General features: G+C 33.5%; 3 protein-coding genes across 3 annotated transcripts; 2 read left to right on the top strand and 1 right to left on the bottom strand.

Moving 5' to 3' along the window:
* The first annotated feature begins 4211 nt into the window (after positions 1-4211).
* LOC131662297 (ABC transporter C family member 3-like) lies at positions 4212-10907 on the top strand. Its single transcript, XM_058932038.1, has 11 exons — positions 4212-4421; positions 4562-6367; positions 6888-6974; positions 7074-7724; positions 8046-8210; positions 8359-8653; positions 8744-8958; positions 9543-9848; positions 9935-9998; positions 10105-10344; positions 10433-10907. Exons 2-11 carry the CDS (start codon positions 4601-4603, stop codon positions 10543-10545), a joined length of 3903 nt encoding a protein of 1300 aa, XP_058788021.1. The 5' UTR covers positions 4212-4421; positions 4562-4600; the 3' UTR covers positions 10546-10907.
* Positions 10908-11229: 322 nt separating this feature from the next.
* LOC131662298 (uncharacterized) lies at positions 11230-22883 on the bottom strand. The gene is made up of 4 exons (XM_058932039.1): positions 22485-22883; positions 19750-19974; positions 19084-19305; positions 11230-12009 (listed from the first exon to the last, which is right to left on the bottom strand). Exons 1-4 carry the CDS (start codon positions 22762-22764, stop codon positions 11612-11614), a joined length of 1125 nt encoding a protein of 374 aa, XP_058788022.1. The 5' UTR covers positions 22765-22883; the 3' UTR covers positions 11230-11611.
* Positions 22884-23843: 960 nt separating this feature from the next.
* On the top strand, positions 23844-24435 carry LOC131658786 (uncharacterized protein At4g04775-like). The gene is made up of 2 exons (XM_058928041.1): positions 23844-24100; positions 24181-24435. Exons 1-2 carry the CDS (start codon positions 23957-23959, stop codon positions 24433-24435), a joined length of 399 nt encoding a protein of 132 aa, XP_058784024.1. The 5' UTR covers positions 23844-23956.
* Positions 24436-25411: the final 976 nt, after the last annotated feature.

Here is a 25411-nt window from a genome sequence, read left to right as displayed (position 1 = left end):
TGTACCATAAAGTTCTTAATTTTATTATTAAAATAATACAAGTCTTATATTTTATCAAACTTATCAAATCTCTCTTTATTCTCTATTATTTTCTCTTTCATCACTTTCTCACTTCTTTCTTCCAAAAAAAATCTATCAATATATATAAGAAAATTAATGGTTTTGGAAAAGTTCAAAATACCCTTATTTGATTTTTTTGCCACCACATTAAAATTGTGATTTTTTGTCTTTGTACCATAAAGTTCTTAATTTTATTATTAAAATAATACAACTCATATATTTTATCAAACTTATCAAATCTCTCTCTATTCTCTATTTTTTTCTCTTTCATCACTTTTTTACTTCTTTCTTCCAAAAAAAAAATTAATCAATCTATAATATAAGAAAATTAATGGTTGCGAAAAAGTTCAAAATAGCCTTATTTGAGTTTTTGCCACCATATTAAAATTGTGGTTTTTTAATCTTTGTACCATAAAGTTCTTAATTTTATTATTAAAATAATACAACTCTTATATTTTATCAAACTTATCAGATCTTTCTCTATTCTCTATTTTTTTCTCTTTCATCACTTTCTCACTTCTTTCTTCCAAAAAAAAAAAACTATCAATCCATAATCTATAATATAAGAAAATTAATGGGTGTGAAAAAGTCCAAAATACCCTTATTTGATTTTTTGCCACGACATTAAAATTGTGGTTTTTTGGTCTTTGTACCACAAAGTTCTTAATTTTATTATTAAAATAATACAATTCTTATATTTTATCAAACTTATCAAATCTCTCTCAATTATCTATTTTTTTTCTCTTTCATTACTTTCTCACTTCTTTCTTCCAAAAAAAAATCTATCAATATATAATATAAGAAAATTAATAGTTGTGGAAAAGCTCAAAATACCCTTATTTGATTTTTTGCCACCACATTAAAATTGTGTTTTTTTTGTCTTTGTACCATAAAATTCTTAATTTTATTATTACCAAAAATGTTATTTTTGATCCAAATATTTTTTATTCAAAAATGGAATAGGCCAAAAAAATCTATTATTGATTTAAATATTTTTATATACAAAAATTTGATATTGATCCAAATATTTTTGTAAATGACACATAAACAAAAATAATATTTGTATATGGAAAAAAAATCTATTATTTACGAAAATTGGTATTTATGATCCAAATATTTTTATTCCAATATGGTATACGGGAAAATAATCTACTATTGAACTAAATATTTTTATATACGAAATTTACTGTTGATTCAAATATTTTTGTAAGTGATACCTAAACAAAAATGAGGTCTGTATACGGAAAAAAATCTATTATTAATCTAAATATTTTTATATACGAGAAATGGTATTTCTGTTCAAATATTTTTGATTCAAAAATGGTATACGGAAAAAATCTATTATTGATCTAAATATTTTTTTATACAAAAATTTAATATTGATCCAAATATTTTTGTAAATTATACCTAAATAGAAATAATATTTGTATTATTATTTACGAAAAATATTATTTATGATCCAAATATTTTTTATTCAAAAATGGTATACGGGAAAAAAATCTACTATTGATGTAAATATTTTTATATAAGAAATTTACTATTGATTCAAATATTTTTGTAATGATACCTAAACAAAACTGAAGTCTGTATACTGGAAAAAATCTATTATTAACCTAAATATTTTTGTATGGAAAAATGGTATTTATGATCAAATATTTTTTATCCAAAAATGGTATACGGGAAAAAATATATTATTAATCTAAATATTTTAATATACGAAAATTTAATATTGATCCAAATATTTTTGTAAATGATACCTAAACAAAAATAATATTTGTATACGGAAAAAAATCTATTATTTACGAAAAATGGTATTTATGACCCAAATATTTTTTATTTAAAAATGGTATACGGGAAAAATTTATTATTCATCTAAATATTTTTATATACGAAATTTACTATTGATCCAAATATTTTTGTAAATGATACCTAAACAAAAATAAAGTCTGTATACGGTAAAATAATCTATTATTGATTTAAATATTTTTATATTCGAGAAATAATATTTATGATTAAATATTTTTAATCCAAAAATGGTTTACTGGAAAAAATTTATTATTAATTTAAATATTTTTATATATGAAATAATTAATTATTTATCTAATTTTTTTTCTTTTTTAACATTTTTATTTAAAATAAATGCTGTATCCAAATTCGCGTAACCGAACAGAACCCGTGCGTATGCACGAGTTTGTTACTAGTTTAGAATATAAATGAAGCCCAATGTGGAGAATAGCCCAACTTTCTAAAAAACCTTAATTAGTAAACTAAAAGAAAATAAAATAAATTAATGAGAAAGAGGCAAAATATCATTTTTTGTCCCTTAACTTTCAAGATCACTTCTTGGGACATGATTAAGTCATTTTTTACCGAACCTGTATAATTTATGGTGTTCTTCTGTTATCCTTTCAACTCTTTATTTTCCATAATTTATCTTCTGTAATGTTATTTGTCTACTGCTTAAATTAAAAAAAAAAAATTCAAAATTGGATTTCAATCTGAAATATTTTTTCAAATCCAAGTTTTTCTAAAGCCCATAATTCACCCCCTCTTGTTTGTGAAGTCACATGTCCAACAGTAGGGATGGCACATCATCTCGTGTGATGGACATCTCACCATGCGAAAGATGAAAAGATGGTGTTTGAGAGTATCATCTCTCAACGAACACTGACAATATACCATTGTTACTATAAGTATAATGGTCATGCATAAATCTCGCATGCCCAGATAGTTGCATGTCATCTTGAAACAATGCTCCTCAAGCTGCTATAGCGTTGCAATCTTCATACAATGGTTGGTGTGTTTAAAAGCATCATGATACTGCAATAAATACATCATTGCCAGAAAGTTCAAATATTATAACACATGTGTTTCATGGAATAAATGCAGAAAAATTTCACCTCTCTATCCTACACGTGTCTAGCAGCATGGTCCACATATATAGAGGCAACAGTGATGTATCATTCGAGCCTCTTCCAAATTTCTCAAGAATGGAAACATTGATAGCAGGTGCATCAACAAGTGACATATTCCTTAAGGAAGACGAAGCCGAAAAAACTTGAACTTGAAGTTAACACTTTTGAATAAAATAAACTAACACTGATCGGTGGTTGCGATAATTGGGCTTTTTCCATGCAAATTGATGCATGTTGGGACACTCTATCGAGCCTCAATCGATCTTGGTTGTCAGTCATGTTACCTATAACTAAACTAGACAATTCAAACAAAGATGAAAAAATCAAACATAGATGAAAGATATTGAAAATCTAACCAAATAATGTAGATAAATAAAATACGAAAGTGCACTTGAGTATTCTTGGAAAATAAAATTATGAAACAATATGAAAGTGCACTTCCTTAGTCTCATGCAACTCAAAAAAGTGAAAATGACAGAAACACAGGGTACGAAAAATGGGACAAAACACAATGCTCAGTATAACAACCTAGTAATGAGTTATGGAATACACAACTTAATATTTTTATTTCTTAATGCATGCAGAGAAAATAAAGTATTTGAATTTAAAGAAAGTTGAATCACTTGGATTGAATGGATGTTAAGAACCACTTGAATTAACTGAAGTAGAAAATGCACTTGAATAGAGAAGCTTCATAGTGATTTATAATAGTTTTGCTAGAAATGAGGAAGGGAAAAGTCTGATGCATATTTGATTGAAACCCCATTCAAAGGTATATTTCTGTATGTTGTTACAAAGATGCATTTCTGTATTTTTTTTTTATCAAAAATTAGACTGTGACTCGCTTGTAAAAGAATTGAGTATGAACTAGGTTGTGTCTAAAAATACACTTTTTAAATTTTATGGACATTTTTATTTTCACCGATGATCTCTAAAGAATAAAAAAGTAATGCACACAACAAATTAAAGACAATTTGAACAACATAAACACCTATTGTAATAAACTTCAATCTCTTTTAGATATTGGTTTTTGATTGTGTTCAAATATTTTTAAAAAATTAAGTAGTGGATCTTGTGGGACTAATTTTTAGAACTAATTTTTCTACAGGTGTCCATCTCCAAATTATTGTGTGGGATAGAAGGAAGAATAAAAATTATAAAAAAAATTCTGCACCTAAAGAAAAATTAAAAACTAGTATAACGTAAGATGTGACGTGACGCACATGAACTATGTGACAAAAGTATCGCGTTGAAATCAACATCCTTAACGATGTGACGCAAAGAACATAACTCTTGGTTTAGAGTATAGTCAACAAGTCAACCATTACTGCTTCGCTTTGGAACTTAGTTTTCTCCTTTAACCAATTTTCACATGTTGCCATCATCAGTGAAAGAAATGGATTCCACAATGACGGCTTAGTGTTCAGAAGAATTGGTTGAACACAGGTAAATCCTTCCCACTCTATTTTGTTGCTTTGTTTCTGACTTGTAATCCATGAATAGCATCTTTTCTACCCAATAACATTTTACTTGCTCTATAACATGTCAGTATAGTGAAAACAGTTTGTTTGATTCCTCTATTACAGGTTTTTTTTTCTTTGTTATATTGGAAGTCTGTTAACAATATGACTAATCATGCTCTTCAAGAGTCCCTTTTGAACGGCAACGGCGATTCTGATTCCAAAAAGTTAGGAGGAAATGAAATTTTAACCAGTTATTCAAAGGCTGGATTTTTCAGCATTCTTACTTTCTCATGGATGACCCCACTAATAACATTAGGGAGTAAAAAGACCTTAAACCATCAAGACCTTCCACTTCTTTCTGCCAATGACACTGCCTGTGGAACTTTTTCAACTTTTAGAAAAAACCTTGAGTTGGAGTGTGGTAATGTTAGGACTGTAACAACTATGAAGCTCGCCAAGGTGCTGTTTTTATCGACATGGGAAGGGATTCTTATATCTGGTATATTTGCATTCTTGTACGTGTGTGCTACTTATGTAGGACCTTACCTTATTGACAACCTTGTTCAATATCTCAATGATGAAAACAAGGTTACAAATGAAGGCTATGTTTTGGCAATGGCGTTTATTGCGGCGAAGCTTGTTGAGTGTCTTTCGCAAAGGCACTGGACGTTTAAGTTTCAACAGGTTGGAGTTAGGATGCAAGCAATGTTGGTGTCAATGATCTATGCTAAAGGTTTGACACTTTCTTGTCAATCAAAAGAGGGACATAGCAGTGGCGGAATAATCAACTTAATGACTGTTGATGCGCAAAGGATAGGCGAGTTTTGTTGGTATATGCATGATATATGGATGGCTGTTCTACAAATTTCTTTGGCTTTGTTTATTCTTCATAGAAGTGTCGGGGTTGCCTCGGTAGCTGCTTTTGCTGCAACTGTTATTGTGATGTTGCTAAACCTTCCTGTGACTTCACTGCAAGAGAGGTTCCAAGCTAAGTTAATGGAGTTCAAGGATAAAAGAATGAAGGCGACGTCTGAGGTTCTAATGAACATGAGGATTCTCAAACTGCAAGCATGGGAGATGAAGTTCTTATCAAAGATTATTCAGCTTAGGAAGTTAGAGGAGACGTGGCTAAAAAAATTTCTTATTGGTAATGCAATTGTTAGATTTCTCTTCTTTAACGCACCGACCTTTGTTGCTGTGGTCACTTTCGGTGCCTGTGTTCTTCTAGGAATTCCACTTGAATCAGGAAAGATCTTATCCGCTCTTGCAACATTCCGAATTCTTCAAATGCCTATCTATAATATTCCTGACACAATTTCAATGATTGCGCAAACCAAAGTTTCCCTCGATCGGATTGTCACTTTTCTTCGTCTAGATGATTTGCAGACTGATGTAGTGGAGAAGCTTCCACGAGGTAGTTCTGATATAGCAATTGAAATAGTAGATGGAAATTTCTCTTGGGATTTTTCTTCTGTCGATACAAATTTGAAAAACATAAACCTTAGAGTTTGTCATGGTATGAGGGTTGCTGTTTGTGGTACTGTTGGATCAGGCAAGTCGAGTTTACTTTCTTGTATAATAGGTGAAATACCAAAGGTATCTGGTAACTTGAAGGTGTATGGAACAAAGGCCTATGTCGCTCAATCACCATGGATACAGAGTGGAAAGATAGAAGAGAATATACTGTTTGGGAGAGAGATGGACAGGGAAAAGTATGAGAAGGTGCTCGAAGCATGTTCCTTGAAGAAAGACTTAGAGGTTTTACCATTTGGTGATCAGACCATTATTGGAGAGAAGGGAATTAACTTGAGTGGTGGACAGAAGCAAAGAGTACAAATAGCACGTGCACTTTACCAAGATGCCGATATATATCTTCTCGATGATCCCTTTAGTGCTGTTGATGCTCATACAGGATCCCATATCTTTAAGGTACTATTTTCTTAACTCTACTGTTTTCAGTACATTCTCTTGTTGTCCTTTTAATGATAAAGTAATTTTAGAATGCTAAATTTCTTGGAATTTTATCTTTCTGATTTCTATAAATTCCAATAGCATATTTTGCCCTTAGTTTTTCTCATAAATAGAGAGGTAGCTCGAGCGGTTCATAGGTAATCTTATAAACTAGACTGTAGTATTTAAACTCGAGTTGTAAACCCTAAGCTTGAATAATAGAAACTTGCTGCAGCCGCTCTTCTGTCGAAGAAACAGGCACCATTGGCTGAACTCGGTGATCAAATATCATGTGTTCTTTGTTTCTGTTATTTGTATCTGTTTTCTTTTAAACCGAGGTTGCTCTTCTAACATATACAGTTATAACATCAAGGATTCGGATTGTTCTTATTCCTGTGATATATGATATATTTCAATCGTCAAACAAAATTCACCGGTTTGATTATGCTTTTGGCTGGGGGGGTTATGTAACTTTACATTTACTACTATCTTGTTTCAGGAGTGTTTGCTTGGCCTTTTGAAAACAAAAACAGTGATATACATAACACATCAAGTAGAGTTCTTACCTGATGCTGATCTGATACTTGTGAGTGATTTATATATTTCATCATGCTCCTTAATCAAGTTTCAAACATTATAGCTTACTGTTTTCTGCGTATTTTTCTCTTTCTTACAATTCCTGTAGGTCATGAAAGAAGGAAGAATAACTCAATCAGGAAAATACAATGATATTCTTACGTCAGGAACTGATTTTATGGAACTTGTAGGCGCACATAGAGCAGCGTTGTCTTCAGTTAAGTCTTTAGAGAGAAGGCCTACATTTAAAACATCGAGTATAACCGGAGAAGACACAGGTTCATTAAATGATTTTGAACTTGAGCAAGAAATCGAAATAGTAGATGATCAAAATGGCAAGTTAGATGAAACAATTGTGCCGAAAGGCCAACTTGTTCAAGACGAAGAACGTGAAAAGGGTAGTATTGGGTTTAAAGTGTTTTGGAAATACATAACAATAGCTTATGGAGGAGCTCTTGTACCTTTCCTATTGCTTTCACAGATACTCACTGTGGTTTTACAAATTGCAAGCAACTACTGGATGGCTTTGGCAACTCCTGTTTCTGCAACTGATGAACCTGATATTGGAAACCTTACTCTGATGGTTGTCTATGTTTCTTTGGCTATTGGAAGTTCCTTTGGCACCCTTGGCAGAGCCGTTCTTGCTGCGATAGCTGGATACAAGACCGCCACCATGCTCTTCAATCAAATGCATTTGAGCTTCATTCGAGCGCCAATGTCATTTTTTGATTCCACCCCAAGTGGAAGAATTCTTAATAGAGTATGCCATAACATGTCAATAATTTTTCATTGGTTTATTTGAAATTGTTTATCGCATCATTGTGGAAACAGATTAGCTGCCTTAAATACTATGCAGTTACTGATCTTGACTGTCTGATTTAAATCAATGGCCGAGATTGTTTAAATCTCATTTAGTGAATATATAAAATGAGCCTCCTGTGTGAAACTTCATGGTATTATCATTGGAGGCGATCCGGATCCCATCATTGCTCAGTGCATAATTTTTCTTTTCTCTGTTAATCGAAATGACCATATTGAATGTAATTGCTTGTCTAAATTTTAACTTGACCCTTTTATTTAGGCTTCGTCTGACCAAAGTACAGTAGATACGGACATTTCAAATCTAGCATGGGGTTTCACCTACAATATGGTTCAGCTATTGGGAATTATTGCTGTGATGTCTCAAGCAGCATGGCAAGTGTTCATAATATTGATTCCTGTCATGGCAGCTTGCATTTGGTACCAGGTGATCATCGAGTGTACTAGCTTTTATGATAAAATTGGTTTCATTTACAGAAGTACCATTGTTAATAAATGATGTTATACTAGTGGGAAAAAGTTACAAAATATTAGCGTTATTTATGCCTAGCAACATAATGCTTCTCTACATGCAGCGATACTATTCAGCATCAGCACGAGAATTGGCACGATTAACTGGTGTATGCCAAGCACCTGTTATACAACATTTTTCTGAAACGATATCCGGATCAACAACCATAAGAAGTTTTGAGCAAGAATCAAGATTTACTGAATTGAATATGCAATTGATAGACAAGTATTCCCAACCTAAGTTATACAGTGCTAGTGCAATGGAATGGTTGAGTTTCAGATTGGATCTTTTATCCTCTACCATATTTGCCTTCTGCTTGGTTTTCTTGGTATCTTTTCCAAGTTCAATTGCTGATCCTAGTGAGTATTTAAATTTCTATTTACATACATTTACAAGGCCCGCATGCTCATCTTGAATCATGACAGGCATAAAACTTTATTCCTTTCCAGGTATTGCGGGATTGGCTGTTACATACGGGATTAGTCTAAATGCTATACAAACTAATTTAATTTGGTTTCTTTGCAATTTGGAGAATAAAATTATATCTGTAGAAAGAATACTTCAGTACACTTCCATCCCAAGTGAAGCACCTCTTGTAATAAAAGACAATCAACCAGATCTTTCTTGGCCATCATCCGGAGAGGTTCGTATCCAGGATTTACAGGTACTACACCGTTCAATAACAATTTAAATGATATCAAAACCTATTGATAGATCTAAAATTACTTAACATGTCATTGAGATATGTCAAGATCATATACACTAGTAAATCGCATGAAAAAGAGAATCATTAGGTTACGTAACTCTTACGTTTTATGAGATTTGACACAAGTAATTGATGTTATACAGTTATTATGCAATGGTTGGATGAACAAACTTATCATTCTTATGAAAAATTATAAATGGTGTATCACTGCTAAACTAGTACACGAATGTCACATTTGGTTTATATATTTACTTACAATGACTTGTTTGGGTTGACTTATTTAAATTTATTTATCGGCATAAGCACTTGAAAGACTATTTGAGAGGGCTTATAGAAACAACTTCTAACATTTCATAAACTGTTTTCAGCTTATTTCCAAAAGCTATAGTTTGACTTTATTTTATCTTTTATTATAAAAATAGCTTATACAGAAACAGTTATATGATAAGCGCTTACTGTATAAGCACTTAATTTAGTTGTTTATCCAAACAAGTCTCAAGGTACTCTAGTTTGCAGATATCTTTTAATAAGGCATTGTACAGGTTCAATATGCTCCTCACTTGCCTCTTGTTTTACGTGGACTAAAATGCACTTTCACCGCCGGAGCAAAAACTGGCATTGTTGGAAGAACTGGAAGTGGAAAATCAACACTTGTGCAAGCACTTTTCAGACTTGTTGAGCCTGTCGCCGGAAAAATATTGATAGATGACATCAACATCTCGTTGATTGGAATCCATGATTTACGGTCCAGACTCAGCATAATACCTCAGGATCCAACAATGTTTGAAGGGACTGTAAGAAGTAATCTCGACCCGCTGGAAGAGTACACAGATGAACAAATTTGGGAGGTAAATTGGTTTTGCTTGAATTAAAAAAACAACCGATCCCTTTACTGCAAGTTATACAAACTAATATATCTTATGAAATATTTTAGGCTTTAGATATGTGCCAACTAGGAGATGAAGTGAGGAAGAAAGAAGGAAAGCTCGACTCAACAGGTTGGACTTCTCAAAATTTTAAGCACATATATACTCCCTCTATTTCATATTAGAAGTCAATTCTATGCAATATATTACTTAGCATCATCCATGATGTGATCTGCAGTTACTGAGAATGGAGAAAACTGGAGCATGGGTCAAAGACAGTTGGTTTGCCTCGGCCGTGTTTTACTTAAGAAAAGCAAGATATTAGTGCTTGACGAAGCAACTGCATCAGTTGATACAGCAACAGATAATATTATTCAGCAGACAGTTAAGCAATATTTCTCTGATTGCACAGTCATTACCATTGCTCATAGAATAACTTCAATCCTCGATAGCGACATGGTTTTATTTCTCAGTGAAGGTAAGAACATGTTGTTCCTTCCATGTTTGTTACAATTTTTTTTTACTCATAATTGTGAGCATGATTTTTCATCATACCGATCATATAGGGCTTATTGAGGAATATGATTCACCAAAGAAGTTGCTTAAGGACAAATCTTCATCTCTTGCTCAACTAGTTGCAGAATACACAAGGAGATCAAACACTGGTTTTGGAAGTTGAGAGCTGAAACTGAACAGAACTTAAACTAGACTAGAAGTTATAAGTTTGAAAGAAAGGTAGTGGTTACCCGATGAAGCTACTGTATCAGTTGACCTAGCTACCGATAATTTGATACAGCAAACTCTTGACAACATTTTTCTGATTGCACAATCATTACAATTGCACAATCATTACAATTGCACATAGAACATCTTCTGTTATTGACAATGATATGGTTCTACTATTTTATCAAGGTGATAAAGGATGTTGTATAAGTTGTTGTTCGACAGTGATATGGTTCTACTATTTAATCAAGGTGAACAAAGATGGTGTATTGTATTACATTCTTTTTTGATGTTGCAATGTACTTTTTTTAATCGACACTAGTGCAGGACTAAATCTACGCCACTGCGTTTTGGTATTGACGCCTTTTTCTTTTAGAGAAGACATCTCATTGTAATAAAGTAAACTATTTTAACTAGCCCGAAACAGAAAGTAAATTTGGGAAATACTATTTTGACCAGCCTGAACAGAACGTAAATTTGAGAAATTGTAATAAATATGTCTTCTTTCTAATTAATGCAATATTTTATTTTTGATAATCTTTATATATGCAGCATAAATAGATAGAGATAAATAACTATATAGCTCAGCAGAAAAGTATAAAAGTATATTCTTTAAGTTTATCTATCGATTGCACTAGCCTCTTAAAAGATGCACAATAGATGGGGCCAATTTACTATCTGCATACAAATCAAAGTCCTCTTATATTCATTCTTTTGTGCTCCCCTTTCTTTTTTGAAGGCGGCATAAATCAAAACATTAGGATCTGAAATCACAAAGGAACTGACATCAGGTGGAAAAACTGAGCACTTGGAGAACTTGGTCTCCTCGTGAATCCACTTGACATTTTACTAGCATTAATAATTTACAATCAAGTTTACCCTAAAACTTGACGATCAAAAAATACGACAATTTTGTTTATCCTTCGTCTTTCTCTCTAACCTTCCTCCAAACTTTGATTTCTCCCGCCATTTTTCTGCTGTTCATACAACAAAAAGTTTATATGCCAAGCATGTTTTCCTATCTATTTACCTTGGCTCAGCTTAGTTCTCTTAACGGGTGTAAAAGAGGAGATATCAAACTCGCCAGAAGATGAACTAGAACTGGATGAGGAGGAACTATTATTCTCTAAGCCATCCAAATAATTTGAAACATCCGCAATAGACGAAGCAAAATCTCTTTTAATAACTCTAGCAGGTTCGGCCAGTTTTGTTAGGAAGTTTTTCGGAACTATTCGTGAAGAATTTTCAGGTTCAGTCAGTTTTGTTGCGAAATTTTTCGGAACTGCTCTTGAAGAATTTCCAGGTTCACCCAGTTTTGTTGTGATATTATTCGGAACTACTCTTGAAGAATTTTCAGTTTCAACCAGTTTTGTGGCGATGTTTTCCGGAACTACTCTTGAAGAATTTGTCAACCAATTACCTGCAATAACACATGAATTAGTCTCTTTTCTATTCAATGTTGTTTGTATTACGCTCATCTTCATCACTCTCTTTTCAACTTATGCTAGCAACACACTCTTCTATCGGTTATCCAAACGGATTTCACACAATCATGCAGCCCCACATAAATTTAGTGGACCAATAAAAAGAGTGTGCTCTTTGCATAAGTTGAAGTGGAGCTTGGAAAATGGAATGATAAGGAGTATAAATAAATAAACCACCAAAAGGAATGATCGGTAGCAGCTGTTTAATGGAACAGGAATATAAAGTTAACATGACTTCAAATGAGAATCGTTGCAGGTACTGATTCTAAAGTACCTAAATTTTACAAAATATGCATAAACATGGCTGCCAATTAATTCATGTATCACATTCTCTACACTTCCAAAAACAAGGTTAAGTTATACAACAATAAAAAATATACCACCAAAATTTTTCCCTCAATTCTTCAACCTACAGGGACTTTGAGTACACTAATTCCGCTAATCATAATTATGACAAACACAGCCTTCAACCTACGACAAAAAAGCACATAATGTAATGCCCTGCATAACAAAAACCCTAAGCAAATTGCATTTATCCCAATACTCCTCGGAGATGATACTCGGTTGTTTTCAGAGTAACAATCAAGAATGCATATATAGTTGATGCATGAAATGTCGTGTTGAACCAGAACTCAGCCCACAGTACCCACAAAATACATGATTTAGGTTGATCAGGAATAAAACAGCAAAGGTAGGTTTCGAGACAAAGGTTCACCACCTCGGTTTGCCCATCAGTTTCTGGATGGTACGCTGAACTCATTTTCAGCGGAGTGAGTACATTGCAATCAAAATAACTCATTCCAGAAGTTACTAGCAAACACATGATCACTGTCACTTACAATGGCTGTAGGCAAACAATGCGGCCGTATTACCTCTCTTGCAAACGTTTATGCCACTGTTTAAGGGCGCTTGAACGGAATAAAATGGCAATACTTAGAGAGTCGGACCACCACCACTAATATAGCTTCATATCCTCTTGACTTTGGTAGTCCCGTAATAAAATCCATCGATACTTCTTTCCAAAGAGCTGAAGGAATAGGTAACAGTTGCAATAAATCCCCGGCGATGTGGCTAGGTACTTTTTCCTTTGACAAATATCACACGACTTGACATACTTTTGTACTGCTTCATACCAATCCAATAAACGTTGGCTGCCAAACGCCTATAAGTACGGTAAAAACCTGAATGTCTTCCCAAGGGTGTGGTGTGATATTCTTCTAACAACTGGAATTATTTTGGACTGAGCTGATAGCACTAATCGTCCTTCATAGAATAGCACATCTTGCTTGTAAGTGAAGCCCGGTTTTGTTTCTACCTCAATGATCTTTAACAACACTTTGTCGCTATGAACTTCTTCCTGTATCAAACTTCCTTTCTGCCATACCGGATATGACATCAACGCATTTAATTATCCATTTTCCGGTAATCCGGACAACGCATTTGTACCTCTATTCTCCACCCCCGGTTAGCATCAGTTAACTTCGTCTTCAAATCATCTTATTCACACAGTCTAACAGAACTGGTTAAGACCAATTCTCTCTCCTACTGGCAGTTCATAACCCTCTCATATGTCCTTAAGTGCCTTCTTTCTCTTACATGTATATAAACCTTAGATCCACTAGGCCCAATTTGTGTTGTTACTTCTATCTCAGAACCATCTAAAAGAAGAGGGTTCCTAACAGGTTTCTATTATGGATAGATGTAACTTGAATTCACTACACGCTAATTTGGGTTTGAATAAGGACAAAAGTGTTGGCAAAATTAGTTTGTTTCTTGGAAAAGAGATATTATAAGGTATGAAATGAATCAAGAACCATAAATTTTTACTAGGAATAAAATCCAAGTTATGTGCATTCCATATAAGTTTCTAAGCATTGTGATTTTGTTCAATTAACTCCACATAGGGGACAACGGTTCCTAATTGATTAGAAAAGGAATTTTCACCGAGAAAGATGGATTATATCTAAATTAGTGAACTCAAGATAATTGCACTGTTGCATTTAAATTAGAAATTTTGAGAGTTTAGAATGCTGCATCCAGAGATGGATTCAGAAACTTACTAAATGGGGATGAATTGTTTGAATATATACTTGAATATTATGTAAGATGTATTGAGCATTAACTTTTACGGCAGTCACATCAATATTGGGATCAATCATTGATAGAAAAGTTGGTTAATTACTAGCTTCATAAACTTATTTACCTTTTCTTTTATAATATTAATCAATGACTTTTCCATAGTGCTATTATAATAACATTTTGATAGAAGTTGATATTAGAAGACAACATATAAATCAAAATTAGATATAATCATATAAAGATGGCAAATAACATAGAAAAGATAATCTGAGATATATTTTATAATTTTTTATTTAACATATGAATTACTATCAATGTAGGAGACAATGATGAAGATGAGCATAATTTATCTGCAAAATTACATAGAAAAGAGAATACATTCATGTGTTATTGCATATAATGAGCTCCAAAGTCAATCAAGAGCAGTCCAAAATCAGCAGAGTTTTTCTAGATTACTCCTAATAAACGTTGGCACTCAATATTTTTAATAACACGTGAAGTAGTCTCTTTTCTATGCAATCTTGTTTATAATTACCATTATCGTCGTCAATCTCTCTTACATATTAGTCAAAGTTCTTATTGAAAATTATAAAGAAATGAGAATACATTTATGTGTAATTGAGTATATTGAGCTCCAAAGTTAATCAAGGGTGGCCCAAAAGGCATCATAGTTTTTCTAAACGGCTTCTAATAAACGTTGGGACTCGATATTTTCAATAACACATGAAGTAATTAAGTTTCTCTTTATGCAACATTGGAGAATTTAACCTGTCATCTCAAAAATTGAACCCGGCACCCCCAATATTTTTATAATGGCAAAAATACTCATGAACAAATTTGGTAGTGCCAAGAACGAAATTTTCAGTAGATTATCCAAAATTTCCGATAGTTTATTTTTAAATGTTCAGGATGAATTTTACGGAAAAAAAAAAATTTTAACACTACCGGAAATTTCAAAATGTGCTATAGTTTACCAGAAATTTTAAAATTTCCAAAAGTGTAAAAAAAATTATTTTTTGGTCGAATATGAACTACTTTTCGGAAAATTTGGTAATTTTTACCAAAAAATTCTGGGATTTTTTTGAAATTTCCAGTAAACGAAAAAATAAATTTCAAAAAAATTTGCAAAGACATAAAAGTAATAGCAACCATTATTTGGTGGGTGTCAGGTTCAATTATTGGGATGGCAAGTTAAATCCTCGCAACATTGTTTATAATTACCTCAACGTCATTGATTTCTCTTATATCAATCAAAGTTCTTGTTGTAAATAAGTTATTTTACTATTATTAGTAGTCATTTATATTTGGGCTTTTAGTCCATTAGTTAGGTCCATTAGATTAAAATAGCCTTATATAAAGAGATTAGTGCTTATAATTTTAAGATACTTGAAATATATTATTCAGTTACTTGAAATCTATTAGGCTGGATGCACAAAAGATTAGAAAGGGATTTAGAAAGTTACTTTTAGAGAATCATTGTGTAATCATTGAAAGGAGAGCGTTTAGCCCTCCATAGGAGCATTAGCTCTGTGGCAGCGAAATTCTTTAATCCTCTCTAAATTCCTTCAATCAATAATAACAGCCCTTTTACTACATTTTTTCTCTCTTTAATGTCATCACTTAATTAGAGCCCTAACATTGGTCCGAACTGCCGAGTGCGTGGAGAGGACCGGTGGAGGATTACAAGTGAATGTCGCAAAAGAAGACAACAACCATGGAAGCCAAAATTGCTGATATGGAGCACGAACTTTAATGATGAAGGTAGTTGAATTACACAAGTCTTTGTATGGCTTGAAACAATCACCTTAGACATGGTTTGGAAGATTTAGTAAAGTGTTGCAACAATTTGGAATGAACCGGTGTGAATCAGATCACTCTGTTTTTGCCAAATGCTCCTCAAATAAATATATTTATCTAGTGATTTATGTTGATGACATTGCAATTACAGGTGATGATTTTGAGGGTATCAAGGCCTTAAAACAACGCTTATTTCAGAATTTTCAGACTAAAGATTTGGGTCCTCTTCGGTACTTTTTAGGAATTAAGGTAGCTCAATCAAAGTCAAGTATTGTTATCTCTCAAAGGAAGCATGCTCTTGATATTTTAGAAGAAACAAGTCTTACAGATTGCAAACCAGTTGACACTCCTATGCATCCTAACGTAAAGCTTCTCCCTATTCAGCGGGAGCCATATACTGATCCAGAAAGATATCGAAGACTTGTAGGAAAGTTGAACTATCTTACCTTGACTAAACCTAATATATCTTTTCCAATCAGTGTAGTTAGTCAGTTCCTGAATTTTTCATGTGCCATCCATTGGGATGCAGTTATTCGAATCCATAAGTATATCAAAGGATCACCTGGAAAAGGACTTGTTTTTCGTGATAGAGGCAACACTGATATCATTGGATATTCAAATGCTGATTGGGCAGGAGATGCAAGTGATAGACGCTCTACATCGGATTATTGTTTTTTATTGATGGAAATTTGATCTCATGGAAAAGCAAAAAGCAAACAGTCGTTGCTCGATCAAGTACAGAAGTTGAGTATTAAGCCAAGGCCCATGCCACATGTGAGCTCTTGTGATTAAAACATTTAATACAGGAATTTTATTTTTGTGATGTCGGCCCTATGGAACTTGTATGTGACAACCAGTCAGCTTTGCACCTCTCCTCCAATCCAGTTTTTCATGAAAGAACAAAGCATATAGTAGTCGTCTGTCACTTTCTTAGAGAGAAGATTACTACCGGGACCATCAGAACCTCCATTGTTAATTCCAAGGATCAACTTGCTGACCTCTTTACAAAATCTCTTCGAAGATCTCAAATTACTAACGTATGTGACAAGATGGATACTTATGATGTATACGCACCACCTTGAGGGGGAATGTTGAGACATTCGTTTATTATTATTTAGTATTTATAGCCTTTATGAGTAGTATCAATTAAAAATACTAAATATTATTATATCAAATTTTTCCTTAACTAGTAGGATTGATTAGGAGGCTTTTATATATATATATATATATATATATATATATATATATATATATATATATATATATATATATATATATATATATATATATATATATAAAACAAAGGTGATGCTAGCCAACTTCGTTGCAGAGATACAAAGTACAACGAAGAAAACCAGGAAGCGCTGTTACAGATGATGAAATGATGAAGAAGCATATGGGTAAGAAGACAGTAGAAGTTGAAGGGGAAACCTCGTCGGAGAATGAGATGCTGGTGAAGTCGTCAGTGTCAAAAGCAACGAGGAACTGAAGAAGATTACGTCCTAGAATTTTAGCGTCTTATCGCTCAAATTTGATAGAAAGAGATAATTATGTTAGAATTCTGTTAGACCAATTCAGAAATCTATATTGTATCTCTTAATAAGAAAGAATACAAAAGATCTCTTCATATAGAGATAGAATTAACTTACTAACTTCCAACTCAGCACTAACAAACTTCCAGCTCAGCAGAGTTAGTTACAGTTTTAGCATTTAGAGAAAATACAAAACTAATAGTTTCTAACTATCTCTAACAAAATTTGACGGTTGTCGCACATGCAATTCCTAGGGTACTTTTTGCACAGGTTGAAAGAGGATATGAGAGGCAGAGTAAGGAGTTTCATGGCCATGGGGCCACTCACTAGGGCCATATTGATTCACATCACTAGGATGGTAGTAAGGGAGATAAATGGTGGGTCAGGTTGAACCTAAAACCCGAAAATAGTGGGTTCAAACCAAGTCAACCCGGGGCTAAATGAAGGAATAGATTGGGTTCTAGTGAAAGGGGGACAAGACAGTAGGCCTAATAGTGGAAATGGGCCTAAGGGGTAACCCAACATGTGATCAAAAACACAATCTGGGAGACGAAAAAAGGGGAGGTGCACGGGGTAAGGTCTTTACACACCTATCATATCAAGAGCTCATGGATAGGAAACAAAAGGGCCTTTGTTATAAATGTGGGGGCCCATTGCATCCCCTCCATCAGTGTCCAAATAAGCAGTTACGTTTGATGATTTTGGTTGATGACGACGGAGGAGGGGAGGAAGCCAAGTTGTTGGCAGTAGAGGTGGAAGAATCTAAGGAAGAGTGGGATGGGGAGATTAGTGTGATGAATCTATATGATATGGAGGACCCAACAGGGTGAATAATAACAAACACTCAAACTACGGGCGACGATTAATGGTGTTTTGATGGTGGTTTTGGTCAACAGTGGGGCAACGCATAACTTCATTGTGAAACCTCTAGTACAAAAGCTGGGGTTGAGCGCTGAAACTACTCCAGATTTAAGAATCAAGTAGAGGAAGGCTTCCAAACAATCACGCGAGGGAAGTGTACGCAGGTAATGCTCAAAACGGGAGAGGTGGCGAGTGAAATAGACGTCTATCTGTTTGATGTTGATGTGTTGAGTAAAGGTTTCAAAGAGATTCATTGTTGTAGATCCATCTTTTAGTGTGGAGATTATTCTGTTTCAGAGTCTAAAGCTATGGATATGGATCATAGGCTCATGAAACCATATTAGAAATCTAGTGAGGGTGATGATTTCATCAACTTGAGAATTCTAGAAATGAAAAAGAGAAAATTATGTTTTCTTAGTCTGTTATAAATCAATTGAAAATGATTATATGCTAACAATGAATAGCTTGATGCTATTTATATGTAGTTGTGACTGAACAGAGATAGTTAGAACTTAGTTACAACTCAGCACAGGATTGTAACAGCCTTCTACATAATTCTAACTAACTAATCTCTTTATTAATTGTAAATCTGATTTGCTAATTATATGGCGATGCAGTTACAGGTGTATAAATAATGTGCCATTTACTCTAATAGGAACATCATAGCAGGTTTTTGGCCCATAACAAATGTCCATTTCAAATATGAATGATGTATAAGCGTTGATCTCTTTATATCCATACCTGAAGAACCTAGACCGGCCTTTTTGCTTGGTTCACTGGCTAACCTTGTCTCCTCGGCCAAAACATCAATCTTGTCATCTTTGACTTCGGTAGTAGCATATTTTTCTCTCTTGGCCGTCTTCTCAAGCAGCAATCTAATTCCCTCCATTTTATCTTCAATTGTTGCCGTCACCGTAGCTTCCCTGACATCCACAGTCTCTTCTACTGAGCCAAAATCATTACCTTGCAATAACACACGATGCAGTAGATTAGCCAACAAAATACTTCAAGTTTAGAAAATGCAAAGCAGTAGTCTATGTTCCTCATAAAACATTGTTACCTTTTCTACAATCTAGAAAATTAAATGATAAAGAACTCAGCATTATAAAATAATTCACAAATTAAAGCACCTAAATAAAATGTTGAACCTCATATTTACTAATCGCATTAAAGGTGTTTGGTTCTGCAGTGACAAAAATTGACTATATAGATAATCACCAACCATTCTAAATATTTTTTCTTCACTCCGCTAATCACAAAATTTGTGTCCTATATAGCCTCAACAATCTATTTTGACCTCATTAATAATAAAACATATTGTAGTTTTTATTTTTCTTTCTTCAAATAATATCAAAGAATGCACACATAGATAGTCTCAGGTAAAGAAAACTGTTAGAATCTGCGTACCTGAAGCACCTGGACCGTCTTTTTTGCCTTGTTCACCAACAAGGCAAGCCTTTCCATCATGAACCCCAACCTTCTTGAACTCCTCTCCAGGCTTCTCATCTCTAACAACGTGTACCGTAATGTCAAAATTGGGCTTTCCCAAATTTTTAAATTGATCTTGAATTATTTCCCCCACTTTTTCTTTGATTGCGGACTTCAAAGCCGCTTCCTGGCTCACTAGGGTTTCTGCTAGCATAAAATCAATATGTTAGTCCAACACAGTAAAGTAGATTAGCCAACAAAATACTTATACAAGCTTAGAAAATGAAAATGAAGAGCATTAAAGTCTAACTATATTGTTAATCTCATAATAGGAGGAGCAATAAAGACATATATCAAATAGTAGGATTCTCGATATTGCAAAGTCTTAGAATTTAGATTGGGCCTAACTCATCACTAAATCGGCCTGTAAAGTGAGGATTGCTCTCACTTATAAACACAACACTGATCATATCTCTAAGCAATGTAGGACTAAATTCACCACTTCAAACTCAAAACAATGAAGGTGTTGGAGACTGCAATAAAGGCGGCTGCAATTTTAGGCAACTAGGGCGGACCGCAATAAGGGTGGAAATTCCAACACACCCCGTCACGCTAGGGCCCCAATGAGGCTGAAACGTGGACGATGCAGGAAGTCCAACAAGTGATCAAGAATAGGCTCTGATGATACCATCTCAGAATTTGAGTTGGGTCTAACTCATCCCTACAAAACCGATGTGTTAAGTGAGAATTGCTCCCACTTATAAACACGACGAAGGCCATATCTCTAAGCAATGTGGGACTAAATTCATTCCTTCAAACCCAACAAATGAAGGTGTTGGAGGCTGCAATGAAGGCAAACTAAATGTCACAATTTTAGGCGACTAAAGGAGGACCACGATAAGAGTTTGTTTGCATTGACTTATTTGAGTTACCTAATAGCATAAGTTTGTGAGACAAATTTATTGGGAGAACTTATGAAAACAACTTATAACATTGTTCATAAGGTGTTTTCAATCTATTTTCATAACTTATTTCAGATCACTAAGTTTTATTTTTGTATTTTAATTCAAAATACAAAATATAATAAACTTATATAAAAGCCCAAGTGTTTCCACTTTAAAAAATCCTAGTTAGCCCTAGGCATGTATAAGTTAGGTCGTAGGTCCCTGTTAGTTGGCTTGACCTATTCCCACTCCGACTTGTAGGCGGCGACGTGTTTTTTTGATACTCTATTTAAGGGTTATTAACAACAACAAAAAACCTAGGATTCCATAATTTTGGAACTTGAAAAGGACAAAAAAGGCATATTGGAGGTAAAGAAGTTGAACATTCATCCATGAAAACAACATACTAAAGATTCAACGGATTCCTCCATGTAGGGTTTCATCATTATCATGTTTATTTTCATGATAATTCTAGAGCATTATAACGTAGAGGAGGGGATTTCAAAATTTAACTTCTTTTCCTAAATTGTTAATATGTGGCCTTAAATTTGTATCTGGGAATTGAAATTGTTACTACCCAAGTATGAATAACTTTCTTGTGTGGATAAATAAATTTAAATACAATCATTATGGAGAAAATTTTCTTATCACTTGATTACTAATTACAATTTTGTACACTTTGTCAAGTGATTCTTATACTTAACCAATCATGGTGTGCCACATATTCACTTCCTAAGTTCCCCTATATCGATATTATTATGTTCATATTTTGATTAAACTCTTGTTATTCCTCCTCCAACACCCCTACTCTCTTCATCTTCAATAGGCCCAATTGTAGTGAATCAAGAATGTTGTTTAATAAAGCTGTAGTGAATCAAGAAAGAATGATGTCTAATAAAGTTGTAGTGAATTAAGAATAATTTCAAATATGTCTCACTGGCTCAATAGCAGAGAGCCGGCACAAACTGCATATACAACAGCTCCCCAGTCAAATCATTTTCTCCTAAGAGAGGATTGGCTAATTATTGCCATCTTCACAAACAACATTCTTACAAATCAAAACGTAGTTGCTACCATATTTGCTAACAACTTGCATAAGATTTTTCTCTCCAATCTCTTGAACAAAGTAGTCCAACATCTTAAAAGTTGCATCGCAATCTTCATATAGACAAAACCCTCGATATTTTTTATCAACACAGTCCCCACTTAGAGAATTGACCAAAAAAAATTGAACAATCTCTTAAACTTTTGTTCCACCCATGCTCCAGACATAATACAGACATGATAGATCATACATTTTGAACTTGCTTTATCTAGAGCCCCTTTATAATATGCATTATGAACCTTAGTTCCTATTTTAGAAGGGAAACTTATCTCATGGTAAACTATATGTCTATAAGTAGGGACAATTCTCACCTTACAAACCAGATTTGTGGAGTTGAATTATACCTAACTACAATTTGAAAAGTCCATAATATTGAAAGTGTAGTGTGGACTTCCAATAGCTTCAATCAATTGAAGCACGGTCCAAATTTATCCGATCCAAATATCGGAAGTGGTTTTGTTAGTATGATATATTGCATTTTTTTTAAACTGAGTATTCGGCCGAATGACCAACTTATCCTGAACACCAATTCTACCGTCCACTAGCGGAGCCCAATTGAAACCAGCGCAAAACTCTTTATGCAAACAAGTAAATATAATAAAAGTAACATTGGAAGATTAAGAAGGTAAACATAATAATGAAAGAAGTAGATAGAATGAGAGTACCTGGAGCACCGTTAACCCTAACATTTGCCGTTTCAGCAACAGTACATGCAATGTCTCCTCCATCTTTAAGTTCCTTCATCCTCTTGAGTTCCATTTCAACAGTCATCTTTTCTATCTGCTGAAAATGGACTTCCTCTTTCAATAACCCTATTTCTCTTTTATTAGCTTCAATCTCCGCCTTCAACTTCGTTTCCCTAGCAATTAGGGTTTCTTCGACTCTATCAAAATCTCTCTGACGGAATGAGTCTCTCAGCTCGGAAATCAGCTCCGAGATACTCATACTGTGGCGGTTGCTCCGGTACCGCTAGTATTCCGGTTCGGAAAATGGGAGTGATTTGGGTCCGAGTATAGTGAACGTGAAGAAATAAATTAACAAATGTGCATAATGTGCCACGACGTCGTTAAGGTGCATGGCTAGTCCTCCAAAAAAGAAATTATTGAAATTATCTCACAATTATACAACTCAAGACACATTAAGAGTTTTTTTTTTTCATAAATTAACCTATTTTATAAAGTATTATTCTACTTTTTAAAAATATATCTTTAAATACTTTTTTCTTTACCATAAAAAAAATTGTTTACGGATCAGTCCATACTTAATAGAATGAATAGGCATTTTATAGTTTAAATTATTAATTACTTATTTTTGTTTTGTTATATATCTTTAATTCTATTTTTTAACGGAGGAAATTAAGAAGCTCTATAAAGGGTTAAGGGACCGTCTCAAATTATTTGGAGGCTCTATTCTGATCTTAAAAATTGGTCTTTAATAAAAAAAGGTAAATAAATAAAAAGAGTTTTATTAAAATCGTAAATGGCATTAAAAATTAAAAAATTAATTAATGATGTATAAATATTTCAAATAAAATTTAATTAATTTAAATTTGATTTTTGTTTTTTATGTGAAATTCCTTTGCTATAAAAGAAACTATTATCATTTAGTAAAAAAAAAAGTAGTTTATTAAACGGCCAATACAAGTTAATAATAAAGTGTTTTAATTAATAAAATAACAATAAAAAATAAAAGGCTTAAATGCACTTTTGACCCCCCCTATTTTTATTATTTTGAACTTTTGAACCCCCTATTACAAAACTCAGCCTTTTAGTCCCCAAACTTACTTACTTTTGGCAATTTTATTGGCCCCCACCAGAATTGCATATGTGGCACATGTAATTTGCTGAGCTGTCTAAAATTACTTATGCCATGTCATTTCATTTATTTAATTTATAATTTAAAATAGAAAACAACTTCTGAATATAATTTTGTATTTATAAATAAAAAACGATTCCTAACCTAACCCAAAACTTCATCCCCAATTTGTAACGTAACCCAGAAAAATTTTCATCTTCGTTTTCGTGACCTCTCTTCGTTTTCCAGCAAAATTTCTTCACCTTGTTCGTGGCCTTCATTTTCGTTTTCGTTTTCCAGCATACAGAATACATCTTGTTCGTGACCTCTCATCTTATTCTCCATGTCTCGTTATTCTGAAGCAAGTAGTAGAACAAAATCCCCTTCCGTCCATGGCGAATGTAGGTGTGGTCTTGATGCACCTTTGATGACCTCTTGGACTGATTCAAACCCTGGACGCCGTTTTTACGGGTGTGGGATGTACAAGGTAAGCATTTATTCTTCTGTAATTTTTAGTTCGAGCTAACCCTAAATTCCATCCTAATTTCCATCTGTAAATTTCTGTAGATTCAGGGGTACAAGAGATGTAATCACTTTGTTTGGTATGATGAAGAGATGGGCCCTAGAGCAAAAGAGATGATTTCAACGTTGAACAAGAAATTGAAAATTGCCAATTTCAAAATTGATGCAGGGAAGATCCGACAAGATGAAATGAACAAGAAGATCAGTAATTTGAACTTGAAGATAAAGTATTTGAAGATTTCGATTGCGTCTATTTTCGTTTTAGTAGTGGGACTAGTGTTAGGATTTGTAATGAAGTAGTTATGTATCAGTCTTAATTTCCAGTTGTAATACTTTATCAATGAGACAAATTGTACTAATATGCTTATCAATGAAATCTGTTTGTTGCACATGTTGTATCATAGTTGGTTGTATCATAATTATGTGTATATATAATCTGTGATCATAATGTGTGCTTATCATTGAAATCTGTTTGTTGCATAAACTGTCCATATAATGTGTCCATATAAGAACTATACTTATGTTTAAGTATAGCATCAGTAATGTTATAAGAACTGTACAAATTTGAACACAGATTTGACAGTAATATTTTCAACAAACTCTGTACAAAAGCTGTACATAATTGACAGGATATACAAATTCCATAGTTATCCATAATTGAACCATCATTGAACCATAATAGTATTGAACAAAATCTGTCAATAACATTGAATACTACAAGTACACCATAATTTGCAGAATACTACATGTACACCATAATTCATGACAGAACTAGGTTATCCAAAATACAAGTACCAAAATACAACTTATCCAAAATACTAATTATCCAAAATAATAATTATCCAAAATACTAATTATCCAGAATTCTAGACACTACTGCTGAGTCTGAGATGGTTGTGTAGTCATTGGTGCTTGGGATGAGTTTCCAATTGTAACACCCATAATTTCAGTTTATTAATTTAATTTGGATTTAAATTAAAATAATTGGAATTTGAGAATTTAAATTGGATTTAATTGGAAAATGAGGGAGTGAGAGCTATTGGGCTTATGGTGTGGTGATAGTAAAAGAGGGGTGCTAATTAGTTAGGCCTTTTACTAAGTTGTGGTTAATTTATTTTATTTTATTTTTCATAAAATAAGAAAAAGGAACCAATTGGGGAGAAAGGAAGAACACGTGAAAAGAGCAAGAGAAGAGAAAGAGGCAAGAACGTGGAACCGGAAGGAGAGCATTCAAGAAATTCATCGAGGTAAGGGGGGACTCTTCCTTTTAGTATCT

Source organism: Vicia villosa, linkage group LG3, assembly GCF_029867415.1.
Source record: "Vicia villosa cultivar HV-30 ecotype Madison, WI linkage group LG3, Vvil1.0, whole genome shotgun sequence".
Taxonomy (NCBI): Eukaryota; Viridiplantae; Streptophyta; class Magnoliopsida; order Fabales; family Fabaceae; genus Vicia; species Vicia villosa.
Note: the sequence above shows the minus strand (reverse complement) of the source record. Positions and strands in the feature narration are given on the sequence as shown.

What these genes read in the sequence shown, in the direction of transcription:
- LOC131662297 (XM_058932038.1), top strand. Translation starts at nt 4,601, where the DNA reads ATGACTAATCATGCTCTTCAAGAGTCCCTTTTGAACGGCAACGGCGAT. An exon ending in TTCGTATCCAGGATTTACAG is followed by an intron (nt 8,959 to 9,542) that starts GTACTACACCGT and finishes GGCATTGTACAG; the next exon opens with GTTCAATATGCTCCTCACTT. An exon ending in AGGAAAGCTCGACTCAACAG is followed by an intron (nt 9,999 to 10,104) that starts GTTGGACTTCTC and finishes TGTGATCTGCAG; the next exon opens with TTACTGAGAATGGAGAAAAC.
- LOC131662298 (XM_058932039.1), bottom strand. Translation starts at nt 22,764, where the DNA reads ATGAGTATCTCGGAGCTGATTTCCGAGCTGAGAGACTCATTCCGTCAG. An exon ending in AGACGGTCCAGGTGCTTCAG is followed by an intron (nt 19,306 to 19,749) that starts GTACGCAGATTC and finishes TGTTATTGCAAG; the next exon opens with GTAATGATTTTGGCTCAGTA. An exon ending in GGCCGGTCTAGGTTCTTCAG is followed by an intron (nt 12,010 to 19,083) that starts GTATGGATATAA and finishes GTGTTATTGCAG; the next exon opens with GTAATTGGTTGACAAATTCT.
- LOC131658786 (XM_058928041.1), top strand. Translation starts at nt 23,957, where the DNA reads ATGTCTCGTTATTCTGAAGCAAGTAGTAGAACAAAATCCCCTTCCGTC. An exon ending in ACGGGTGTGGGATGTACAAG is followed by an intron (nt 24,101 to 24,180) that starts GTAAGCATTTAT and finishes AAATTTCTGTAG; the next exon opens with ATTCAGGGGTACAAGAGATG.